Source organism: Thunnus albacares, chromosome 15, assembly GCF_914725855.1.
Source record: "Thunnus albacares chromosome 15, fThuAlb1.1, whole genome shotgun sequence".
NCBI lineage: Eukaryota > Metazoa > Chordata > Actinopteri > Scombriformes > Scombridae > Thunnus > Thunnus albacares.
The window spans coordinates 3,911,044-3,933,463 of record NC_058120.1 but is presented as its reverse complement, the minus strand read 5'-3'; the positions used below and the strand labels follow the sequence as shown (position 1 = coordinate 3,933,463).

General features: G+C 40.9%; 1 protein-coding gene across 2 annotated transcripts in view; it reads left to right on the top strand.

Moving 5' to 3' along the window:
• bcl11ba (BAF chromatin remodeling complex subunit BCL11B a) overlaps positions 1-19,917 on the top strand; it is a 51,944-nt gene extending 32,027 nt beyond the window's left edge. For both annotated transcript variants that reach the window (XM_044375861.1, XM_044375860.1), the window contains exon 3: positions 15,154-19,917. In XM_044375861.1, the coding sequence (XP_044231796.1) occupies positions 15,154-17,159 (2,006 nt within the window). In that variant the 3' untranslated portion in view covers positions 17,160-19,917. The remainder of the gene's footprint in view (positions 1-15,153) is intronic.
• Positions 19,918-22,420: the final 2,503 nt, after the last annotated feature.

Here is a 22,420-nt window from a genome sequence, read left to right as displayed (position 1 = left end):
TGCGTGTCGTAGCATGTCACAGGATTTTTTTGCTGCATGTTGCTGTGTTTCACCTTTTGCAGGACAAGATGTGTGACACACTCATCCCGGTATAAAATCTATTTAATCGGTTTACGTCTTCCTCAGATTTTGGTGCATATGATCTTTACTGGCTGACTTACTGTTTTACTTACTGTTTACTGGCTACGTGACAATGTGGCTGTTGTTTCAAATAGTAATAAAACCAGTGCATTTCTCCTTTAAGAGATGGGCCAGCCTTGCTAGACTATGCTTCAGACTGTGTGTGTGTGTGTGTGTGAGTGTGTGTGTGAGTGTTGTGTGTGGTGGTATGAAGCTCAGCAAATGAAAACAGATTGGAGTGGTTATGGGAGCAGGCCTGCTTCCAGTTAGTGTGGAGACAACAGGAGTACTGAGGAGCTCCTTCCTTTTCCTTTTTCCTCCTCTTCTCTCCTCTCCTCCATCAACCAGTCATGCTTGAGCCTATCATAGCATATTAAGCGCATTATTCGAGAATAAACTGTATACAGATACATACAGAGATTTATAACAATAGACTACAATCGTGGAAAGCTGTAAAATACGGATGTGGTTCGACTGTAGGTGAGTTTACTTTCCAAAAAACGGAACAAAACGTTAGCCATCAAGTTAAATTAGCAGTCAACCTGCGCTAATGATAACATACTAACCACTATCATCTGTCACTCACATGATGTCAGCTCTTTTTCAAATCAGATGTGTTGACAGCTAGATAGATAATGAGCTAAGCAGACCGGTTTACTGTCTGACTGACAGTAAACGAGTCCGACTGTCTGTATATAAAGTCGTATGTGTGAAGATGCCTGGTTAGTCTTATCCAGACACCTTAAACTTCCCCCCTCCTCCTCTGTCTCTCTTAAAATGCCTTCAATCAGACAGATAACAGATTTTGGTAAAAAAAAAAAAAAAAATCAGATTTTGGAGTAAAGAGTGTTTTATTGTGTCTGTCCACCAGATATAAGATATAAGACAGACAAAGGGTGAAATTATTACCCGAACTGTCTGAGTTTGAACAACTGTACGTGCTGTAGTCGTGCGCACACAGATTTCCTGTGCGATGAGGGATTGTTACCAACATTTCAAGGTGTGCTCGCTTTCAGTTTTATCTCAAAATAACATTGGTTAAGACGTTGTTTGGTTTGGTAATTTGTTGCACCATATAACCTTTATGACTATCTGACTGTTGTACTGATGTCAACGTGTTCCCACATCTCAGCAGTTACTTTGGTGTGTACAATGTTATCATATCCCAAAGAAATGAAACTATAAAAATAAGAGCAAATTATGATAAACCAGAATGATCCTTTAAGACTTTGAGGTTATATGATAAAAAAGGTGTTAAATGAAACTGACTTTGGGTGTTTTCTTGCACTGTGTCCTTGCTTGCAGGTAGATATTTTTGCAGTGGCTCTGCAGCCTTTCCACAGCTCTCCAGTCATCCCGGCCTTATAAGGGCCTCGAACACAGACCTGTCCCCTCCATCCCTCCCTCCATCCCTCCATCCATGCCCTCCTCTAACCTCCATCTGGTCTGGATCTGCTCTTGTCCTCGACCTGCCCCCCCCACCTCCACCCCCCCCACTCCCTCCCCGCTCCTACTTCTCGCTGCCATTTCTGTATAAACAAGTGGAGTCTGACCATAACACTCAGACCCCAGGCTACACTCCTTCATTTTCACCCCCCCCTCTCCCACCCCAACCCCGCTTCAGCAAACCCTTTCTCTCTGCTTTTGTCTCTACAGGTGACGTTAGTCAACTCGAATACGACTTCTTTTATTCTCTCGTTTTCGTGGGGAGGAAGATATTTAAATTGCTGCTAAAGGTTACGCTTACAACAGAAGATCGCTGCTTCGCTCTGAAAGTTGAAAAGGTGAAGCTGATCACAGGGCATAATGTTGAATTCATAAACCTGGGATTACACTCAACTCTGTCTGGTTCACCGGTGGAGCAAGAGAGAGAGAGAAAGAGAGACATCTTTTCTTCTTGATGCTGGTGTCAGGCAGTGCTGTAATATGTCTTATTCAGACAGGAGGGCCACTGCTACATCATAGTCTGGGATGGGGCTCTGGCATGTGTGTGTGTGTGTGTGCGGTGTGTTCCAGGAGACTTCTACTTGGCAGTGTACAATTTGGACGAGCTTTCTATAAGGGGAGAGGAGGAGGGAGAGGATTTGGATGGGACAGGCGACAGGGAGACATAGAGGAGCGAGAGAAAGAGAGAGAGAGAGGGAGAGATCCAAAAATGTGTTGGACCGCTGTCCCGGTCAAATCAGGCTCATGGCAGAGTTTCTCTATTGTGGCTACAGAGACCTAGCCAACTCTTCACCTGACAAGATGTCAATGACTAAACCTCAAAAGACCAAAACACTTTGAGTCTCCACAGAGAAGCCGTGAACGCTGAAGATCTGCCGTGCCTCGGCACGGAGCAGTAAGGGAGTGATCATCTTATACATTCTGCCATTGAAATAAATCACAATCAGGTTGCACAACTCCTCTTCCATATGCTGTTTATTCCACCAAATGTTCTCATCTACGCTGCCTTCATCAGGAGGCTGTGTGTGGTTAGTCCCACTATTACATTTAATTTGACAATCAAAAATGAAAAACCAGACAATTACCATAATTACAGAACCTACTACTAAGTCAAGGGTTATGGTTAGGGCTTACATATATTACATGATTCATAATATAAAGTTGAAGAAACAGCATATTCTGCTTAATTCTTGTCCGTCAACACCTTATCTACACTGTATGTGAACGCCCCAAACATTCAGCTTAGTATCCTTGAATTACTTCCACATGATTGAACACTTCTACACGATTAAAGGTCCAGCGTTCAGTGCTGGTGCAGGAAGTAGTGTGCCTTTTATGTAGCGAGGTGGAAAGTGAGGGTGTGGGTGCAAGCAGAAGATCTCGTCCTGTCACAGACTTTGCAAACAGCTTTTGTCTTTTTATGAACCGTAACCACAACCTTTCCCTAACTTTAACCAAGTGTTTTGTTTATCTAACACTAACATACATAGTTAACTTACAACAGCCATCATGATCCCTTCCCTAACATTATACAACACTGTGGTAGCAAGATTTTTAGAAACATAAATTAACATTGTTTTTGAACGTAGTCCATGGTTTTGTCCAAAACAGAACATCAACACTGAGTGATTCTGCAGTTCTACAGAACTCTGGATAACAGCTTCCACTGCCAACTCGTTTCTACGGTATCTGTGCATGGCAACTAGGTATGGTTATGGTTACAGAGAGATTGTGGTTATGGTAATAAAAAAAAAAAAAAAAAAAAATTCCACCCACTTTCCTTTTGCTACAGAGATGGCACACTATACTTCATGTGTAGCACTGAATGTTGGCATTAGCTATAAATCCTGGGGGTGCGTTGTCCAATATGCATGTTATTCCCAGAGATACGGAAAATTTCGCTACAAGGTTGGCAGCATAATATTGTCTAAAATACCACTGTATGTTGTAGCGTTAAGATTTCCCTTCACTGGAACTAAGGGGACCTAGACCAAACCATTAACAATTAACAGGCTCTCAAGAAAAGTAAACAATAGTAAGTGGACAAGTGAGGGACCACAGATTTATTTTTATTAAATCAGCATGTACGTCAGGTAGCGATGCACTGTAAGCTCCCATGTTTGTCACAATAAACACGTTCGATTTGCAAGCGAGAGCCGTACAACCTCATATTTAAAAGCGCTAGCGTTGGTTAACATGTAAATGTACACAGGGACCCCTCCTGCCACCACACCCGTCACATACACACAGTCACACACACACACACACACACACACACACACACACACACACTCCCCAGGTGCAGTGGTGCGGGCCAGTGTGTGGGATTAGCTGGTATGCTCTGGCACTCTCTTCTGGTAATCCCTCTAATTTGTTAACAGGGCACAGAGACAGGGACACACACACACACACACACACACACACACACACACACACACACACAGCGGCAGTTTGTTTTGGATTGCATCTCAACTCCTAATTTTGACTCCGGCACTATGGACTACTTGTCTCTGTCATGTGGTGTGAGGGATGGAGTGCTTTTTCTTTCTCAGCCTCCTCCCGCTTCCCTAATGAGCTAAATGCATTCTAATTTGGCTATGATCAGCTAAGCCTTCCTTTAAAATTCATAACATAAGAATGTCAAAGCCCCTTCCCTCCTCTCCCCTCCCCGCTTCTCTTGTCTTGCCATGACTGTCAGGGCTTGTATACACACACACATACACATACACACACACACACACGTACACACTTTGCACAATGATAATCCTTTGTTGGCTGGATAACATGCAGAGAAGATGGGGTAATGCTAAAGTTCAACACATGCTGGGATGAAAGAAGGTCTCGTAGACTCCGAGTAAAGGACAAAGAGTTACAGGGAGAGCGAGAAAATAAAAATAAACGCGGCTCATGTTGATTCATTTGACGCTACCTGTTAACGTTTTCACTGGGGTTAGTCCTGCTGAGATCAACTGGCTCAGCTGGAAACCAGCACTCGCTTTGCTTCCATTCAACTGTCAAGTTGGTTTCATGAAAACTTTTGAGATGTTGCTAAAATTAAAATATGTTAAGCAGGTGTCCATCAGCCAAAGTGAACGTAAGCGCTCCTGAACAAATATATCCCAGAATTCTGCAACCAAAAAAATATTAGCAGGGGTTCTGCTCATGGTAGACATGTCTTAATTACATCCAGACCTACAAATACACCACACACATCTCTGTTTAAATAGGTCTGGTTTTGATACAGCCAAGCCAAGCAGAGCTTTGTAGGTAGGATGAGGAATGTGGACGTCATCTTTCTCTTCCTCAGTCAGAAAAATGGCCACAAGTGTGAATACGATCAGGTTGTTGTAAGTCGACTTACAGAAATAATAACTTGTTCCATCGTTATGAAAAACATTAACAACTGCTAACGCAACTGTTGGTGGGATGGATACACCAGTAGCGACTATTTGGTTAGGGTTAAATAACTCCCTTTTCAAACAGAAAATGACAAACGTGACCATGATGTCAGACTGAATAATGTGTAAGTGGAAACAAAACGGCAACAGTGAGCTTAAGTCCAGGCGTCACCTCCAGACTAGCCGCTGTTTCGCACGCTTCCCTAACTCTGCCATCTTTCATTCAGTGTTCCCTTCATCAGTCTTTCTGAAAATGTGAAACATGTTTCTGGAGTTTACTTTCCATATTCAAAAAGATAAATAATCGGGAAACTCACAAATCGATTCGATTCTGATTCTTGGGTGTCCAAATTGATTCAGAATTGATTTTCTTAAATCAAAACATGCTTCTAACCGCTGCCTTTTTTGAAGATGGAATACAAGATAATTCCATCGTGTGCACGCTGTAGACTGTCCAGGTGCTTTTTCGTTCCGTCAACATAACATTATTAACTAATATTTAGAGAATCAATTTTTGTGAATCGATACAGAATCGTAGGAGATAAGAATCAAGATTCTTTTGTGAATTTTTTTCACCAGCCTCTAATACATAAATATCTGCAGCACCTATTAATTAGAATCTAAACCCTTCCTGATTAAAGTACTCGTTTGCATACAAAAAACTTAATCTCCCATGAATTCCCAGCTTGCATCATATGTCTTTGTAACTGTTGTTTCTTCCATTTTCATTATTTCCACTAATGCTTTCTTTTCATGTCGTCTTTACTAATTTCTAGCTGTGAACTCTGCTGTGTAAAATGATCTTGTTTGACCCTCACAGTCCTGCTACTGTTACAGCTAATGTCTCTGACTTTTAACCACCAAGTAGATTTGGGTTTATGGGAAAAACAGAAATATTTTTTTAGGAATTAACCACCTTATCAAGATGCATGGAGTGAACCACAAAACCAACTGTTGAGAAAGGTTATGTTCTGAGTTCTGGTTTTTGAGTCGTTTGCTTTATGAAAAATGTCAGTGTGATTTTCTGGAACACAAGTTACACACTTGAAGTTACAATCCAATTATGAGAGAGCTTTCTACAGCTCTAGAAAACAAACAAAACACAAAAAAAGAACTTTTCAGTTGTTGCACAAATAAGCATATGTCACTTTTTATTCTCCTAGTTTACTTATTTTCCCCCCAAAAAACCCCCTGCTTCAAATGAGCATAAAATTCTTCAAAACCAAATATTGAATTTTCCATTCAGCTTTTCACATTCGACACATCATAATTCACAACAAGCAAAAAAAAAAAAAAAACACACCTTGGATGAGAACCCAGCTCATGGCATGTAGGCTGACAGTAACAGCCTGTATAGCAGCGAGAGTTTGGGGTTTGCCTCTTGGTCTTTAGCCAACAGCATCTGCGGCGAGCTGAGCTCAGAGATGACTCAGTTTCCCCAGAAGGAGTTTAGTCTGGCCAACCGGAGCTCCAGGAGCTGTGTGCTGCTGTAGTGAATCACCTCAGACTCAGAGAGACTCAGACGCAGCAGATAAAGCCTATACTGACTCTGCTGTCGGAGGAAAAGTGCGAGATTTTCATTTCCGTACAGTGAGGGCGATTTAATTAAAGCTGCTGCTGTGTGGTCCTGTAGTGATTGTAGTCGCAAGCTATTAAAGCCAATTTAAGAAGCCAGTTGGATGACGTTAAAACCCTGCACTCAAACCACTTCATTCAAAACTAACAGACTACTAAAAGAATACTGGGAACTTGGCGCCAAATGAGCTCTGCTTTTTAAAATGATCTAATTAGGAGGAGATGCACATACGAAATAAACTCTTCTTTACACCCCACAAGAAAAAAGAGAAATATATTCCTCTTGTTCTTACTGTACAGACAGAACAGTGTACATTGAGTCTGCAGAGATGGAGACACACTCTCTCTCTCTCTCTCTCTCTCTCTCTCACACACACACACACACCACATATCCACTGTCTGATTTGCATCTAATTGTTGCCGTGCTATGATAGTGATAAACAAGACATTAGCCATGCAAGGTCAGGAATCCACTGTGCATGTGTGTGTGTGTGTGCGCGTGCGTGTGTGTGTGTGAAGGCGTGTGTGTGTGTGTGTGTGGGTGTATCTCGAGATCATACACATGCTAATGATGCTGCTGGCTTAATAATGCAAAAAAAAAAAAAAAATGTCAGGAAACTTTTACAAGCACAATGAAAGGCCAATAGGGGCACCCACACACACACACCCACACACACACACACACACACACACACGGAGCCACTGTACCCTTGGCTCATGTCAGCTTTGTTCTGTATGTAAATGCCTCAGAGCTGACATTGGCCTCTCTTACATCGAGACCCTCTGCTGCTGCACTTCCTGTATGCAAACAAGCTCAGGTCTCTAATCCACCTTTGATTGAAAGGAGGGAGCGGGGGGGGGGGGGGGGGGGGGGGGGGGGGGGGGGGGGGGATACTGTACTGTTCCCCGATCGTAAGCCATCTCGACTGAGAGATCAAGGTGGAGGGAGATAGGAGGAGGAGAGTACAGTCCTGCAGTAACCAGAGGGATGGAATGAAAGGCAGAGAGAGAGAGAGAAGCTAGATGAGTCAGGATTAGAGCTGTGGTCATTCATTTTGATTCTATTAACTGGGAAAAAATGGCATAATCTCAGATACCAGTCAAACTACACTCCTAGACACTTCTCTTTTTGTATATTCCTCCTCTTTCCCGCTTTCATCTTCATCCTTCATGCTACATTTTCACCATTTCCACCTAAGACTGACTATTTAAGTCTAAGAAAGTTTCTGAGGCAGTTGCAGCATCTGGATTTGTTTTCTATTAAAATTAATGTGAGCTTTCCAACCAAAGTCCGCTTTCAGATTGTTTCACTTTTAATCATTTTCCTGAAGCGGTGAAACTTTATTTTACAAGAAAAAAGCAAATATTTGTCAGGAAAAAAAAGACATCATTTTGTGTATCAGAGATATTCCTTCTTCTTCCTTCTTGAATTGTTAAAGTTGGTGTGGTAACAATGGAAATAATGGTTATAAACAGTGGTAATAATTCACTGTTATCATTCACTTACTTTCAGCAAAATCATTTTGTGGTGATATGATCTCATCAGATTACAGCTGTAATTAAAAACTAACAAAATTATTTGTGTAAGTTTTTGTTGAACACATATCAAGAGTTTGGTCTCATACAGGGCTGGATTAACCTGCTACAGGGCCGCGGGTGAAAAACGAGGCGTGGGCCCCTATTATACCCCCCCCCCACCCACCCTTTCTCAAACTCTGTAGTAGTAACAAAATAAAAATAATGAAGCTTTTAAAACTAGAATTAGACAACAGCCTTCAGGGCCTTCGGGCAGTTTGTAATCCACATAGTGGTCTCACATAATGCACAGTGCAAACAGCTCAGAACCATCAGTTTGATTATTTTCTTAATGATTTTGCATCTATATCATGTATGTTGAGAACAAAAAATATCCTTCATGATTATGATTTGATCCATATCGCTCAGTCCTGGTGCACCGGCTAACTGATTTAAGAAAGACAAAAGACACAACCTAATAATTAATAGTTAATTATGAAGGATGCATCTTTTCTTATAAGAAAATCTTTTGCATTTCAAACAACCAGCCACAGGTGTCTCCTTCCACTTAAAGTCAGAATGTCTTCTGTTTCGAGAACTAAATAATTTGGTCAAACCTGTGATGAAATGTTCTAAACTCAAGGTTCTCTTACTAGCTTTTTCCAGAGTTTTAGCATTCAAACTAAAAAAAAAGCTGTGAACCCAAGTTTAGAATGTTGTTTTCCCATGGGTTCCCAATAAACACCAACAATCACGTTTCAAATCTAACTTTTCTTTAATGTAGTTCAGTCAGTTCAGTGAGTGGAAACAGTCATCACTTGAATACATTCAGAGGTTTTTGAGTTTGACACATCAGTATAATCATGTTCCAAGTGATGTAATTCAGCTTACGGTTTGTCTTTTTGATTAAAAAGCAATAAAGCTTGCTGTAAACCATTACACCAATAGCAGCAACTTAAGACGACACAAAAAAATAAGAAGTGGGAAACTGTAAATTGAAAGCTAAAGCAACCATGTAAGAGGAGTTAAAGATGAAAGATGAGCCAGTTTAAATCTGCTCTGGCTTTCCACAGTCCACTCTCTCCATGTTTGTCTTCTCCTCGGCCGCCGGCCACAGAGAAAATGATGTATGTAATAATTTGACGCAATAATCCGACGGCGCTCCTCCGACACTCGCTACATTAATCGGACACTCTGCGGCAATCTGTGCTTCCTCTGTAATTGTACATATTTGACTCCTCTCCTCCTCTTCTCTCTCTTCCTCCCTCCCTCATCTGTAATAGCTGTGATTTAATTTAGCTATTTAACCTGTAATTCCAGCAATATTTATTGAGGAGCGAGGGGGAGAAAATTGGGCCATTAGCCGCCCCAGATGAATACACTGAGATGAAAATGAACGCCGCTAACTGCCAGTTGACCTTCGCACCGGATTTCTAGCCGTTCCCTCTCTCTTCCCTTTTTTTTTATTAGCAGCAGCCGCAGTAATTATGGCAAATTGAATCATAGTGAAAACTGGAATCAGTCAGTAATGAGAGTTTTATACTGTGTGAAACTGAACCAGGAAGGAGGAACGCAGAGGGGAGAATACCCAGAAGCAAGCGCTGCCGGAAGGATGGAGGGATGAGGGAAGGAGAGATGGATGGAGGGATGGATGCCAGTGTGTATGTCACTGTGTATTGTTTCTGTTTGGATGTTTCTCCTCCATATGGCTGCTGCTGGATGACACACGCACTCTATAGCATGTAGTGTCTCGGATAGGAAACATATCCAGATATGAATGTATGCATGAAAACACACACCAGAACGCTACAGTGGTATTTGTAATGATTCTTGCACACTATGACTACACATAATCGCATTTTTTCATCAACAATGACACAACTTCAGCTGTCAAAATATATAAGTGTGTGTATGTTTGAGTGCGACCGTTAAATTATCAACCTTATTTAAGAAACGCGGAAAAAAAAGAACACAACTTTTATTATCCACGACAGCACACATTTTCTTTTTCTCTCACATGTTCAAACAGGTTGTGCTGCCAGTGTGTGTGTGTGTGTGAGAGAGAGAGAGTGTGTATTTGTGTGTGTGTGTGTGTGTGTGTGTGTGTGTGAACATGAGCCAAACAAAACACAGGCAAAGGGCCAGACCGCACTTCCACTGATAGAGAGAAAGGCTTTAAGCAGCAGAGAGTCACAGGGAAAGCTACTGTATATGCAGAATAATGGTTTAGAAAGGAGACTTCTTATTTACAGACTGATGTAAGGTCACTTCTTCTCATCTTACTAATCTTTCATGAATGATTTGGCAATTTTGCACTGATTTTATAATGCATTTCTACTGTTAATATCCATTTAAAACAACTGTACATTCTTGTATTTCCAGTATTTCCATTAAAATTAGACGCTAGGAACGAATTAGACAAATACATTGTGATTGAAATTGCACACTATGTGAAACTTCAGCACGTCAATCGAAGAATGTTTTATACCTTTAGTACATCAAAATAATGCTCATAAGCTGCTTATAAATGCTCCGTTATCATTAAACACTGCCGTCACAAGCTAAACACTGGACTTGATATTAGATTTCCTTGTAATCCCTCAGTAGCTCTTAACATTTTTACGTCATAGATAGCAAAATACAATAAAATTGGCACAGAAAACACGTACTTTGTCTATTTTTGACAGAAAAATGTATCAACAATATTTTGAGGCTTAGCTACAAGCTACTGAAGTATATAAATGCGTTTATAATTCTGATCTTAAAACAAGCAAGACTGGCAGTGAGTAACTTTGTAGCTAATTTTATCTCAATATCCTCAGAGAAAAAAAAAAAAAGAGTTTCCTCTTGTTGTAGCTTAATGTCACACTTTTGACAGACGTTACATCTTAGCCTAGTTTACATGAATCTGTATTTTGCCAAGATGTTTTGAAATATTTAAGCAGTGCTGGCTTGTCAGAACTGTTAGCTGTGCTAGCTAGCTTAAGGCTGCCACGTGTTGCGTTAGCATTGATTTCTTTCTCTTTTTTTTCTGTCTGCAGTCTTCCTGTTTGTCTCTAAAGCCTGAAATCTCCTCAAAACTTTTTTTTTTTTTTACATTTTGCGTCATTTCAGTTTTGTATCCAAATTATTCACTCTAACAATTCACTTTTTTTCATTTAATTCCTCATATTTGCAACATAAGAATTCTCAGTAGTACTGAGGAGTTATAACTTTAAATGTCATCCTCACATCATGCTTTTGAACGTCAGACATTACATGTCACAGATGTAACTAATAACATTAATAATTGCTGCATTCGATTATTCCATCGAAGTTCACTTTATACAAGACAAGTTTTAGTGCATTCTGGCTTATTCGTATGGTTTCCTTGGGCATTTTAATGGAATAGAGCCATCATTGGTGTTATTTATGACACCTGTTCCTTACCTGCTATGACAAGCCAAAATGTGTGATGAGAAAAAAGTATACAGTGACATGCAAGACAAAGAACATTATGCTTTATTTCACTCTTGGCAAAAATAAATGCCTGGTTTTGGTGCACAAAGACAAAATAAGAGGAAAACCAACATGTTAAATTTGACTGACAGTATGGATTGAATTGACCTGGCACAGGTGCACATGTTTGCTAAGTTAGTGATGTAGCATTACACAGATGAACGCACGACAGCTAAGATAAAATCAGTGATGTCATGATAAACAACAGAACCTAACACAGCAACAGTAAAGGACAATACGTTTTACATGGCAGTTCTAAAAGCAATTTAGTAATTTATTTCCACACATCACAGCTATTATATATATGTGAAGGATATAAAGGAAGCATACTCTGTTAGCATTAATACTTCTGTCGAGAGAAAGTCGAAAGAAATTTATACAGTTATGGAGAACCCCTAACCACGCCACCACACACACACACACGTACATAGCCCATACTTACTGTGAATGCATGTGCATGTCGGTGACAATTCAGACTGTGTGCGTGCGTGCGTGCGTGCATGTAAGACAGAAGCATGAACATGCAGACGAGAGAAAGGAAGAAAGTATCTATGCAGATGCCGAGGAGTGAGTGTGTTTTCTCATTCAGTCCCCCACACACACAGCACTCCATAAAACATGGGTCTCTGCATTCTACCAAATAAAGTGATGAGCAGCTCCCTCTCTCTCTCTGTTTTTTCATATGGAAATACGAAATAATGGGGTGATTAAATAGAGTCGTATATTAAAGTACAGCTGACATTAGAATTAGCATAATGTGCTCTCGCCTCGGGCTGCATACTTTATTTGCCATCTGCGTTGGACTCCCTTCCCCCGGGAGGGCGCACGCACACACGCACACACACACACACTCACACACACACATACACATAAATACACACACACACACACACACACACACACACACACACACACACACAAACACACACACACATACAGTTCTCCCAAACAAAAAATCGCGCCCCGCTCCTTCCACTGCGGCCAGAGAGAAATGGTGTTTCAGTGCAGAAACACACACTATTTTAGTCTTCCTCTCACATTCACACAAACACCCCTTTGCTCTTAATTGTTGGGCAGAAATGAACATCGGCCTGCCTGCCCCCCCCCCCCCCCCCCTCCCATTGACTTCTGTCGGCAGACGAGAAGTTCAGCTGAAAGATGGAGAATGGAGGGGGGGGTCTTCTCTCTGTCTCTCGCTCTCTGTTTTTTACTCATGGATCAACGGGTCGAGCAAAGAGAGAAGGAGAGAGAGGGAAATGGGGTTGGGGGTAGAGGGGGGCTGGATGTTTCTTTTGCGGACTGTTCAGGATCTTAAGATTCAGCAGTGAAACAGCTTGTGTGTGTGTGTGTGAGCACAGAGAGAGAAAGATGCAGACAAAAGCTGAGACATGGGGAGCTGTTATTTTCATTGTACGTGTGTGTGTGTGTGTGTGTGTGTGTATGTGTGTGTGTGAATGTGTGTGTGAATGTGTGTGAATGTGCTGTCCACTATAATTAAGTCAAAAGGCTTTACAGGACTGTGGAGGTGAACAGCTGTTCCGCCTCTCGCCTCTCCTCCTTAACACACACTCACACAGATGAGAGAGAGAGAGAGGGAGAGAGAAATGTTTCATGAGAATAGGAAGGTGTTAAAGTTTCATGTCAAATAGGGAAAATGTAATTTTTAAAACACTGAATATTACATTTTCAAAGGAGCATTTTTTGCAGATTTCTCATGAGACAAAAACATGAAATATTACTGATATATTATTGTATTGTCATAGATATTTAGAGGGCTTTTCATACACATTCAAACAGAATTGTTATTAACATTGTTGGAAGGCATTTCAAGTATTAAACATGTTGGATTCAAATATACTACATACATTGTTGATAACTATAAAAGCTTTATTTTTCTTATTTAACAGTTTTATTTTTTGCATCCATTTAAGTTTCCCTTTATTTTCCAGGAAATGCATTACCAAACACACATTTAAGAATGTGTGGATAATATTAAAATGAAATATAATTTGGTTCCCATAGTTTTGCACCCTGACATAAGCATAAAATCTAAATATAACAACGGGTACAATATTTATACGCGGCATACATTTCTGTATTTATCTGTGTGTGTGTGTATCTGTCAGAAGTAGCCACAGCCATGTACACACATGCACACACACACAAATAAGTGAAACAATTACAGCAGCATATGTTTTCCCTAGTATCTGAAATTAGTGTACTAGGTCAAGACAACGAGGTTTCATTTAATAAATACGAGAGTGAGAACAAGAGCACAATTACCATTATCTGTGTGTGTGTTTGTGTGGGTGTGGGTGTGGGGAGGTGTCTGTGTATAATCCCTGTAGGAGTGCTCCTTAGCCTGTTTAGTGTCCTTCAGTTGTAGATCTGGCTTGGTTGCGCCATGACAAGTCCCTTTTAAATTGCCGTAACCTGCACGTGTGTATGTATTACATAAAAGCACTTGTATTAATTAGTTATTAAAAATATAAACAGAGCAAGACTTTCTCTCTTAGATGATTAATCAAGTCTCTGACTTTAAAAAAGGTGGTTAAGTCAGGAATAAGCAAAGAAAGTTTGGGTGCGTGATAAAAGGATTATTCTTTTAGCCAACATTATGGAGTATCGAGGACTGTGATTGGTCTATATTGGACTACCCTAGAACATAGATACAACTGCCTTTGTGAATACTAATAACTCTCAAAATCATAACCCTGCATTTAACATCACGTTGCTGTCCTTCTGTCGTGTCTAACTCCTTGGTATCTGTTTTTATTAGAGGTAATTTGTCTCAATTACACTCATTTAGTTTTCTTTCTCTTGCCTGATTTCATTTTTACTTTATTCCCCAGAAGAGCTGAGACCTTTATTTGCTGATGTGTGATTAGTCTTCCTTAAATAACTTCCTTAAATAAGTTGTGCATCCTCCATCTTCACCACTATGAGTTTGGCATCTCGAACTGGGCAAACAACACAGACTCTCTGCTTGGAGGGGTTCCCAGCTTTTTAAAATCATTCACTCAACACACGCGTATACATGTGCACGCACGCTTGCATACATCTACCACCACCATTATGTGTAAACCCAGATGTAGACCCGAACGCAGTCACACACGCTGAAATAATTCAGCAGTTTGTAGTGGGAGATTCACTCTGTACTAAGAGAGAGATTAAGCACTTCTTAAAACATGGATCCAATGCAGGCCGATCCAGTGTGACTGTAAAAATGCACTGGTCAAAAACGTGATAAGTACATAGCATTTATGTGACAACATGATGAGCTAAGGCCTTTCCAGGTACTAGGAGTATTAGGCAGAATATAAAGCATAAACACACTTATTGCATCTCACTGCCGTTCAGCTAAGAAAAATTTACGCACTGCAAATAAGCTGTTATTAAAAAAAAGAGGCTATTATTAATTACAGTTTGAAGTTCATTTTACTTCAACCTAATAAGATCTTGAAAACAAAAATCCACAAAAATACTTGTCATTTCAGATATGCTTGTCCATCTTTGGTTAAAACTCCAAGAGTGTAATATACAGCAAATTAGTTGGTCGTATCTGAAACTTTAAATGTATTTCTTTCTGTGTGTGTTGCAGGTGGCAGAGATGAGCCTTCCAGCTATATATGTACCACATGTAAGCAGCCCTTTCCCAGCGCCTGGTTCCTGCTACAGCATGCCCAGAACACCCACGGCATTCGCATTTACCTGGAGTCCAACCCCTCCAGCACAGCCCTCACCCCACGCATCACTATGCCTCCACCCATGGGCAACGACTCCATCCCGCAGTCCCCCCTCACCAACTTTCTTGGGGACAACAACCCCTTCCACCTCCTGAGGATGACGGGCCCCCTGCTCCGGGAGCCCCCTCCAAGCTTCGTGGAGAGCCGCCTCCCTAACACACCTCCATTTGTAAGCCCACCTCCCCGCCACCACCTGGACCCCCATCGGCTAGAACGCCTTAGCGTAGAGGAAATGGGCCTCATCTCCCAGCACCCCAGTGCCTTTGAGCGGGTGATGCGGCTAACACCCATGGCCATGGAGTCCCAGTCTATGGACTTCTCCAGGCGGTTACGTGAGTTGGCAGGGAACAACAACAGCACCACACCACCGTTGTCACCAAGCAGGGCCAACCCTATGCACCGACTACTAAACCCTAACCCATTCCAGCCTGGCCCAAAATCGCCCTTTCTGAGTACCCCTCCCTTACCGCCAATGCCCCCAAACAGCACCACCCCTCCCCAGACACAAAACAAGGTCAAGTCCTGTGAGTTCTGTGGTAAGACCTTCAAGTTCCAGAGCAACTTGGTGGTGCATCGACGCAGCCATACTGGAGAAAAACCATACAAGTGCCAGCTGTGTGATCATGCCTGCTCTCAGGCAAGCAAGCTGAAGCGCCACATGAAAACCCACATGCACAAGGCTGGATCCCTGACAGGGCGCTCAGATGATGGACTGTCCACCACGAGCTCCCCAGAGCCAGGCACCAGTGATGTCACAGGTGAGGGGATGAAGAATCGTGATGGGGACTTCCAGGGGGAAGGCAATGAGGAGGAAGAAGAGGAGGAAGAAGAGGAGGAACTTGAGAATGAGAGTCGACCAGAATCCAACTTCAGCATTGAGTCTGAGTTCTTCCGGAACAGGGAGAATGGTTCTAAACCGCCCTCAGAGGAGAAGTCATCACTCGCCCTTGAGAAGATGGTGGAAGGTGGGGGGCTCAACTCTATACAGCAGTACAATAATTTGATAGTTGACAATCGTAAAAGGATGCCCTTCTCCAAGAGGAGCTTGGATGGCCAGCGGGATACTGGGGACGAGGACTCAGTGGTTGGGGAGATGGACCACCACCACCAGCAGGAAGAGAGGACAACCATTAACGGTCGGAACTGTGGCTCCAGTGACTCTTTCTCAGGCTTGTTCCCCCGTAAGCCCACCCCCATCACCAGCCCCAGCTTGTCCAATTCCTCAAATAAAAGGATCAAGATTGAGAAGGACTTGGACATTCCCCCAGCACCCCACATCCCTTCTGAGAACGTCTACTCCCAGTGGTTGGTGGGCTATGCTGCCTCACGCCACTTCATCAAAGACCCTTTCCTAGGCTTCACTGACTCCAGACAATCGCCCTTCGCCACCTCCTCTGAGCACTCATCCGAGAATGGCAGCCTGCGGTTCTCAACGCCTCCAGGCGATCTGCTGGATGGCGGCCTATCAGGCCGCAGTGGCACAGCCAGTGGGGGCAGCACGCCTCATCTGGGTGGAGGAGCTGGCCCAGGCCGACCGAGCTCGAAGGACAGCAGGAGGTGTGACACCTGCGAGTTCTGTGGCAAGGTGTTCAAGAACTGTAGCAACCTGACGGTGCACCGGCGCAGTCACACTGGTGAGAGGCCCTACAAGTGTGAGCTGTGCAACTATGCCTGTGCCCAGAGCTCCAAGCTCACACGCCACATGAAGACACATGGCCAGCTTGGTAAGGAGGTCTACCGCTGTGACATTTGCCAAATGCCCTTCAGCGTGTACAGCACTCTGGAGAAACATATGAAAAAGTGGCATGGAGAACATTTGATGACCAATGAGGTCAAAATTGAACAAGCAGAGAGAACCTAAACCAGGTTTCCCATTTCCATACTCTGCGCCACTCTTTGACTTAAAAAATAAACAAAATGGGGTAGCTGGATACTCTTTTTCTGAAATATTAATTTTGGGTTAATTTTGTGTTTTTGCCTAAGAAACTGCCAACTGAGAAAAAAGTGAAAACAGATCTTAACACCAATTGAAGCTGTCTAAACTGCCTCATTTGGCGTTCCTTTTTAAACAATCAGTCAGTTGAGTTATAACATATGTGGAGCCTTTAACTGTGCAATAATTTCTGTATTTATTGGATTTTGTATTTTGGCATGTGCAGGTACATTTTTATTTAGGCATATTTTTTAAAATTTGTTTTATTTTGATTTTGTCTGTTTTTTTAAAACCCACATTATATCCTGAGAGTTTTTTAGAAGACAAAAAAATCCATTTTAAGTAATCATTTTTGGCCGCTGCTTGTAGGAAATTGTATATTAAGCTACACGTGTGATTTCTTGAAGAGAAGCTGAATTCAATCTTCAATTTGAAAGTGGCGTTAACTGAGAATGCTAGAATTAGTCTATTTTGTGTGATGACGATACGCGGACAACAATCCTTTGGCATTGTAGCATGAACTGACTCTAAGACATGTCAATATAATTGGATATTGAGCATTGAGTGTCATATTTGAGAGTAAATCTAAAATCAAAGAGGATCCCAAGGTTCATAAACCCTGTCTCTTCCTGAGAACATCATTATCAGCCAGATTCTATAAGGCAGCTGCTGACTGGTACTTAGTGCCAAGCCCTGACAACGCTACAACAACCAACCATTTCTTCTGCTTCACCCCCTCCACTTACTACCATCCTACATACATTCATACATCCATGTATTATATTTTGCATGAAGCCATATGATCTAGGCTATATTATTTATTAGGCATAAACTGAGCATGAAGCCATGCTAGACGAGTACATAGAGATAGATGGAAGAATGGGACAGAGTAAGCACAGGGACATCTCAGGGTGAGCTATACTACTTTTCTTTATTTACCTATTCATTCTTATGTTGCCCTTCGGCAAACAACTTTCAAAGGATTTCAATTTCATCATCTGTTGAAATAATTAGGGCCAGTTGTGTCCTTTCCAGCATCCCTTGCTGTCCCCTGCCACCCCACCCCCCCGATCCCACCCCACTCCCCATTTCAAAGTGATCATATGCATTTATATTTGAAGTCACTGCTTCTAGTTATAACATGAATTAGTTTAGAGAGGGCTAGATGTATGTGCATACATGGCAGTTGCCACAAAGAAAATTTAACTCTCAGATTTTATTGTCAAAATTTATAAAAATCAATGCAATGCATTTGTGTTAAAAAATTAGTAGTGAATTTTGACTTGTACTGTCATAGTGATTCTATAATTGTATAAGATTAATCTGATTATTGGAGTCATCTCTCCGGGAATCCATTAAAGTTTCACTGTTAGTTGTGGGACAGTTTTGTCTAGAAGAGGAAAATGTGTCAGTGTGCGCTTAAATAGTAAGACAAGCAGCACCGCTTTGCTCCATGCCCCCTTTATTATTTTGATTATCACAGCCCCAGTTTTCTTTTCTTCCACCTTCATAGTGGCACTTTTATTATTCTTTTGAAATTGGATCTGATTGTAAAAGAAACATTCAGAGCTCTTAACAACAGGCCCGCACTTTATGATTTTCCGTCCGACACACACAGAGAGCTGGACAGAAACGGTACTAAAGGGTCTAGAGCTTGGGATCTCCTGACACTGAAGTGCCCAGGGTTGTTAGGCTTGGCTTTCCCAATGCTGGCACTATAAAATTGAAAATAAAAATAATAATAATTTATTTGGGACAGTTTTTGTACTGCCATTCAATTTGACATGAGTGTGCCTTGAATAATGATCTTCCTATTTATTGTCTCAGACAAATGCAACACTTTTTATGAAGCATCAAATTGAACGAGAAAAAAAAAATTGTAAAATTGTGTTAACTTGAATGTGTAATTTGACATTTCAACAGAATTATTTAAATTATTACACATAAAACAATGCTGAATTTAGGTTTAGGAGTACCCAGCACAATATTGATGTGTCTGTGTGTGTATATATGTATGCATATGTACATATAAAGGCACAAACCTATATATAGATATATATCAAATTCCTCACTCATAAGGAAAGACTCTGTCCCTCAACAGAAAATTCCAGGAGTGGACAAAAGCCACACAAAAAGTCAAGGAAGAGACTGGATAAAAATCAGGAAATGCAGAAACTAAAAAAAAAGAATTTAGTGCACTCTGTCTTAAAATAAGTTTACAGTATTGAAACAAGTACAAGGGTAAAATAATATTTGTGTGTATGTGTGTTTTAAACAAACGAGTATTTTTTTTTTTCCAGGTTTGCTTCTAAAGTTTCTCTGAATGCCGTAGTGGCGATGTGTATATTGTTTTTTTTTTTCCCTTTTTCCTTTTTTTTTTTTTTTTTTGGTGACGGGGTTTTAGTATATATATAAATATATATGAATATATATTACATTTTTCTTGTTTACTGTAAAAGTATACCAGTATTTGTAATATTGGAGAATGCCTGGGCATTTTACAAAAATAGAAAAAAGATTGTTTTTTATTTTTTATTTTGCAGTCCAATTTAAATTGTGGGTCTCTTAAACTGTTTTTGTCACTGTAACTGTAAAAGTCTTCAGTTTTAGTAACTTTTATTCTGCCTTGGGTGTAATGAAATAAAAAAAAATAAATGAATTAAAAAATGACTGAGCTGTAACAAACTTGGATTTGGTGGTAAGGGTGGGGGTGGGATGGGGGTGGGGGGTGGGGGGGGGGTGGGTGTGCGGGTGCTCCATTAGCAGATGGAGGTTTTGTCCCTCAGACACAACGGAACATTGGTTCTGCTTTTCAGGAAAAACACGCTGAGAATCCTGACTTGTATCTATTTTTCTTCTTCTGGAATGGATTATTCTTCATGGATGGTTTGAAATACATGTGTAGGCACTTGCTGTCTTTCCTAAGGAGCTTGTCTTTTTTTAAACTTGTAGGCTATGTGCATCCTTTGTGAATAGGGTACTCTGAGTACCTCGGGACGTCTTGCTCTTATATCGGGTGCAGGGGGAGGGTGACTTCATTCCAATGACAGGATACAACTCACAGGCTGCCACAATCTATTTTCCCTTTCATTCGGCAGGAAAAACACAACCTGATGAATTTGTACTGTTGTAATGAATCATGTTGTACAGAAGAGGATCAAAAAAAGGCTGTTTGACGGCCTTTTAGTGACAAAAACACAAGTTGATGTTTTGTTTACCACTCTATTGGTTGTACATAGTTTTCTATGACTACGCTGTTTTGATTTTGTTTTTGATTTTTTTTTTTTTTTTTATTTGTTTGTGATTTCTAACTGGCACTAGCAGTGACTTCCCTGTGTTTTTTGGGGGGGTGGGTTCTTCTGTTTGACCTTTGTGACCTCCATGTCAGTTTTCAGGCATATGCCTCCCCTCCATTGATATTTCTCGGCATGAGAACAGAGCACAAATACAAGCTGTTACAATTCTCCATCCTCTGCTTGTTTGTCTCATTTTATCCCTTTGTGCTGGTTTGACAGAGAGGGACCATGGAAAGACTGACGATTGCAACATAAACCAAACATATTTTTCATGCACTCTAGGTTTTAGGCATGATAGAGTCCCGAAAACACGGGCGACATATCAACTACAGACACATTTACTGCTGCTGAAACTGACCACAAAACCAACAAAAAGAAGACAAACTGACTTTTGCCCAGCTGCACTGTATATTTCATTCCTTTAATGCTTTTTTAAAACTCATTGGAAACGGTTGCTACTGAAGCTACTGAATTTCCCATCAGCAGCATTGTGTTTCCTCCCTCACAGAGGAAGCAAAAGATAATCCAGAGAAATGGCATTCCATATTTTTCTTATGACAGCAGGCTTTAATTGTCTAACAAACACTTCTTGACTTCCTGAATCGATTCCACATTCCACATTGACAGCTCGCTTTAGATTTCCTCATGTTTGTATTAAAAAAAAGTAATAATAAAAAGCAGCGTTGGGATGACCTTGATCAAATGTAATTTTTGATATGTAATAATGTTCAATTGCAGAGGGGAGGGGCCGGGGCCACAGCTGGGGGAGGGGCTTTTTTTTTGAATAGGGATGTGATGCTGTTTGTGATGTCACTTTATTTAAAGACATAAACTGACTCTCATAGGCTGCGGCTTGTGTTATCTATGATGTCACTGAGATGTGGCCAGTGGACGCCATTGGCTGGTTACAGTAAACATGACATTCAGATTCCCGCTGTCTGCTTCTCCTTTTTTTTATAAGTACACCGCACGACAAATTGTGGTTGATTAATGTTACACTGAAAGCATAGAGTCCATCTAACAGTTCATATAGTTTTGACCAGACTAATCCATGTAGTCATCTTAACATATAATTTACTATGATCTAACTGCCAACCCCAACTCTAACATGATACTCCAGACAGTGAAAACATATTTTTTACATAGTTTTGACCAATCTAAACAATGTACAGCACATGTCAGCACATCCTATCAGTGAAAAGTTTAACACATACACAAAGATCCCCTGACATGTTTTAGAACAAATAAAAATACTCTTTTATTACGACTTTTAATATAATTAAATCTGATCAGGACACTAAATCAGACACTTTCATACTGTATATAAGCTTATTTATATTAAACCTGAAACATACAGTGAAAACATTTCCATACTTCTCGTTAATCAGATAGTTTGAGGAGTCTAAACCAACTTCGGGACATGACATTTCACTGGTGCAGATACTTTTATACACATACTGTATTTGATTGAGTGTCTGTAATTAAATCTGGAACTGTAACACTACATGTATTTATCAGATAGTTACGGCCAGTACAGTAAACTTTAACACATCACTACATACAGTTATCCACTTTGTGACACAAGACATTACCAGAATATGTTTCTACACACAATTTAAGTTTAATTCCCTTTGAGCGTCCATAATTAAAACTGAAACCTTCAGTGAAAACATTTGGAGCCCTCCAGTTTATTCACTTAATCTAAAATCACTGTGAACACAATTATCATCCACAATAGCCTGTCTTTTCTCTCGTTCGCCGCTCTGATTGACATCTCTTGTCAAAAAGGAGCGCGCCACTTCAGAGGTGCCACTGCTACTTGTTAAAATGTTGAACCTCACCATCAATCAGCGGGGCTCAATATTTTTCAAAGACCGCAATGAATAAATGACA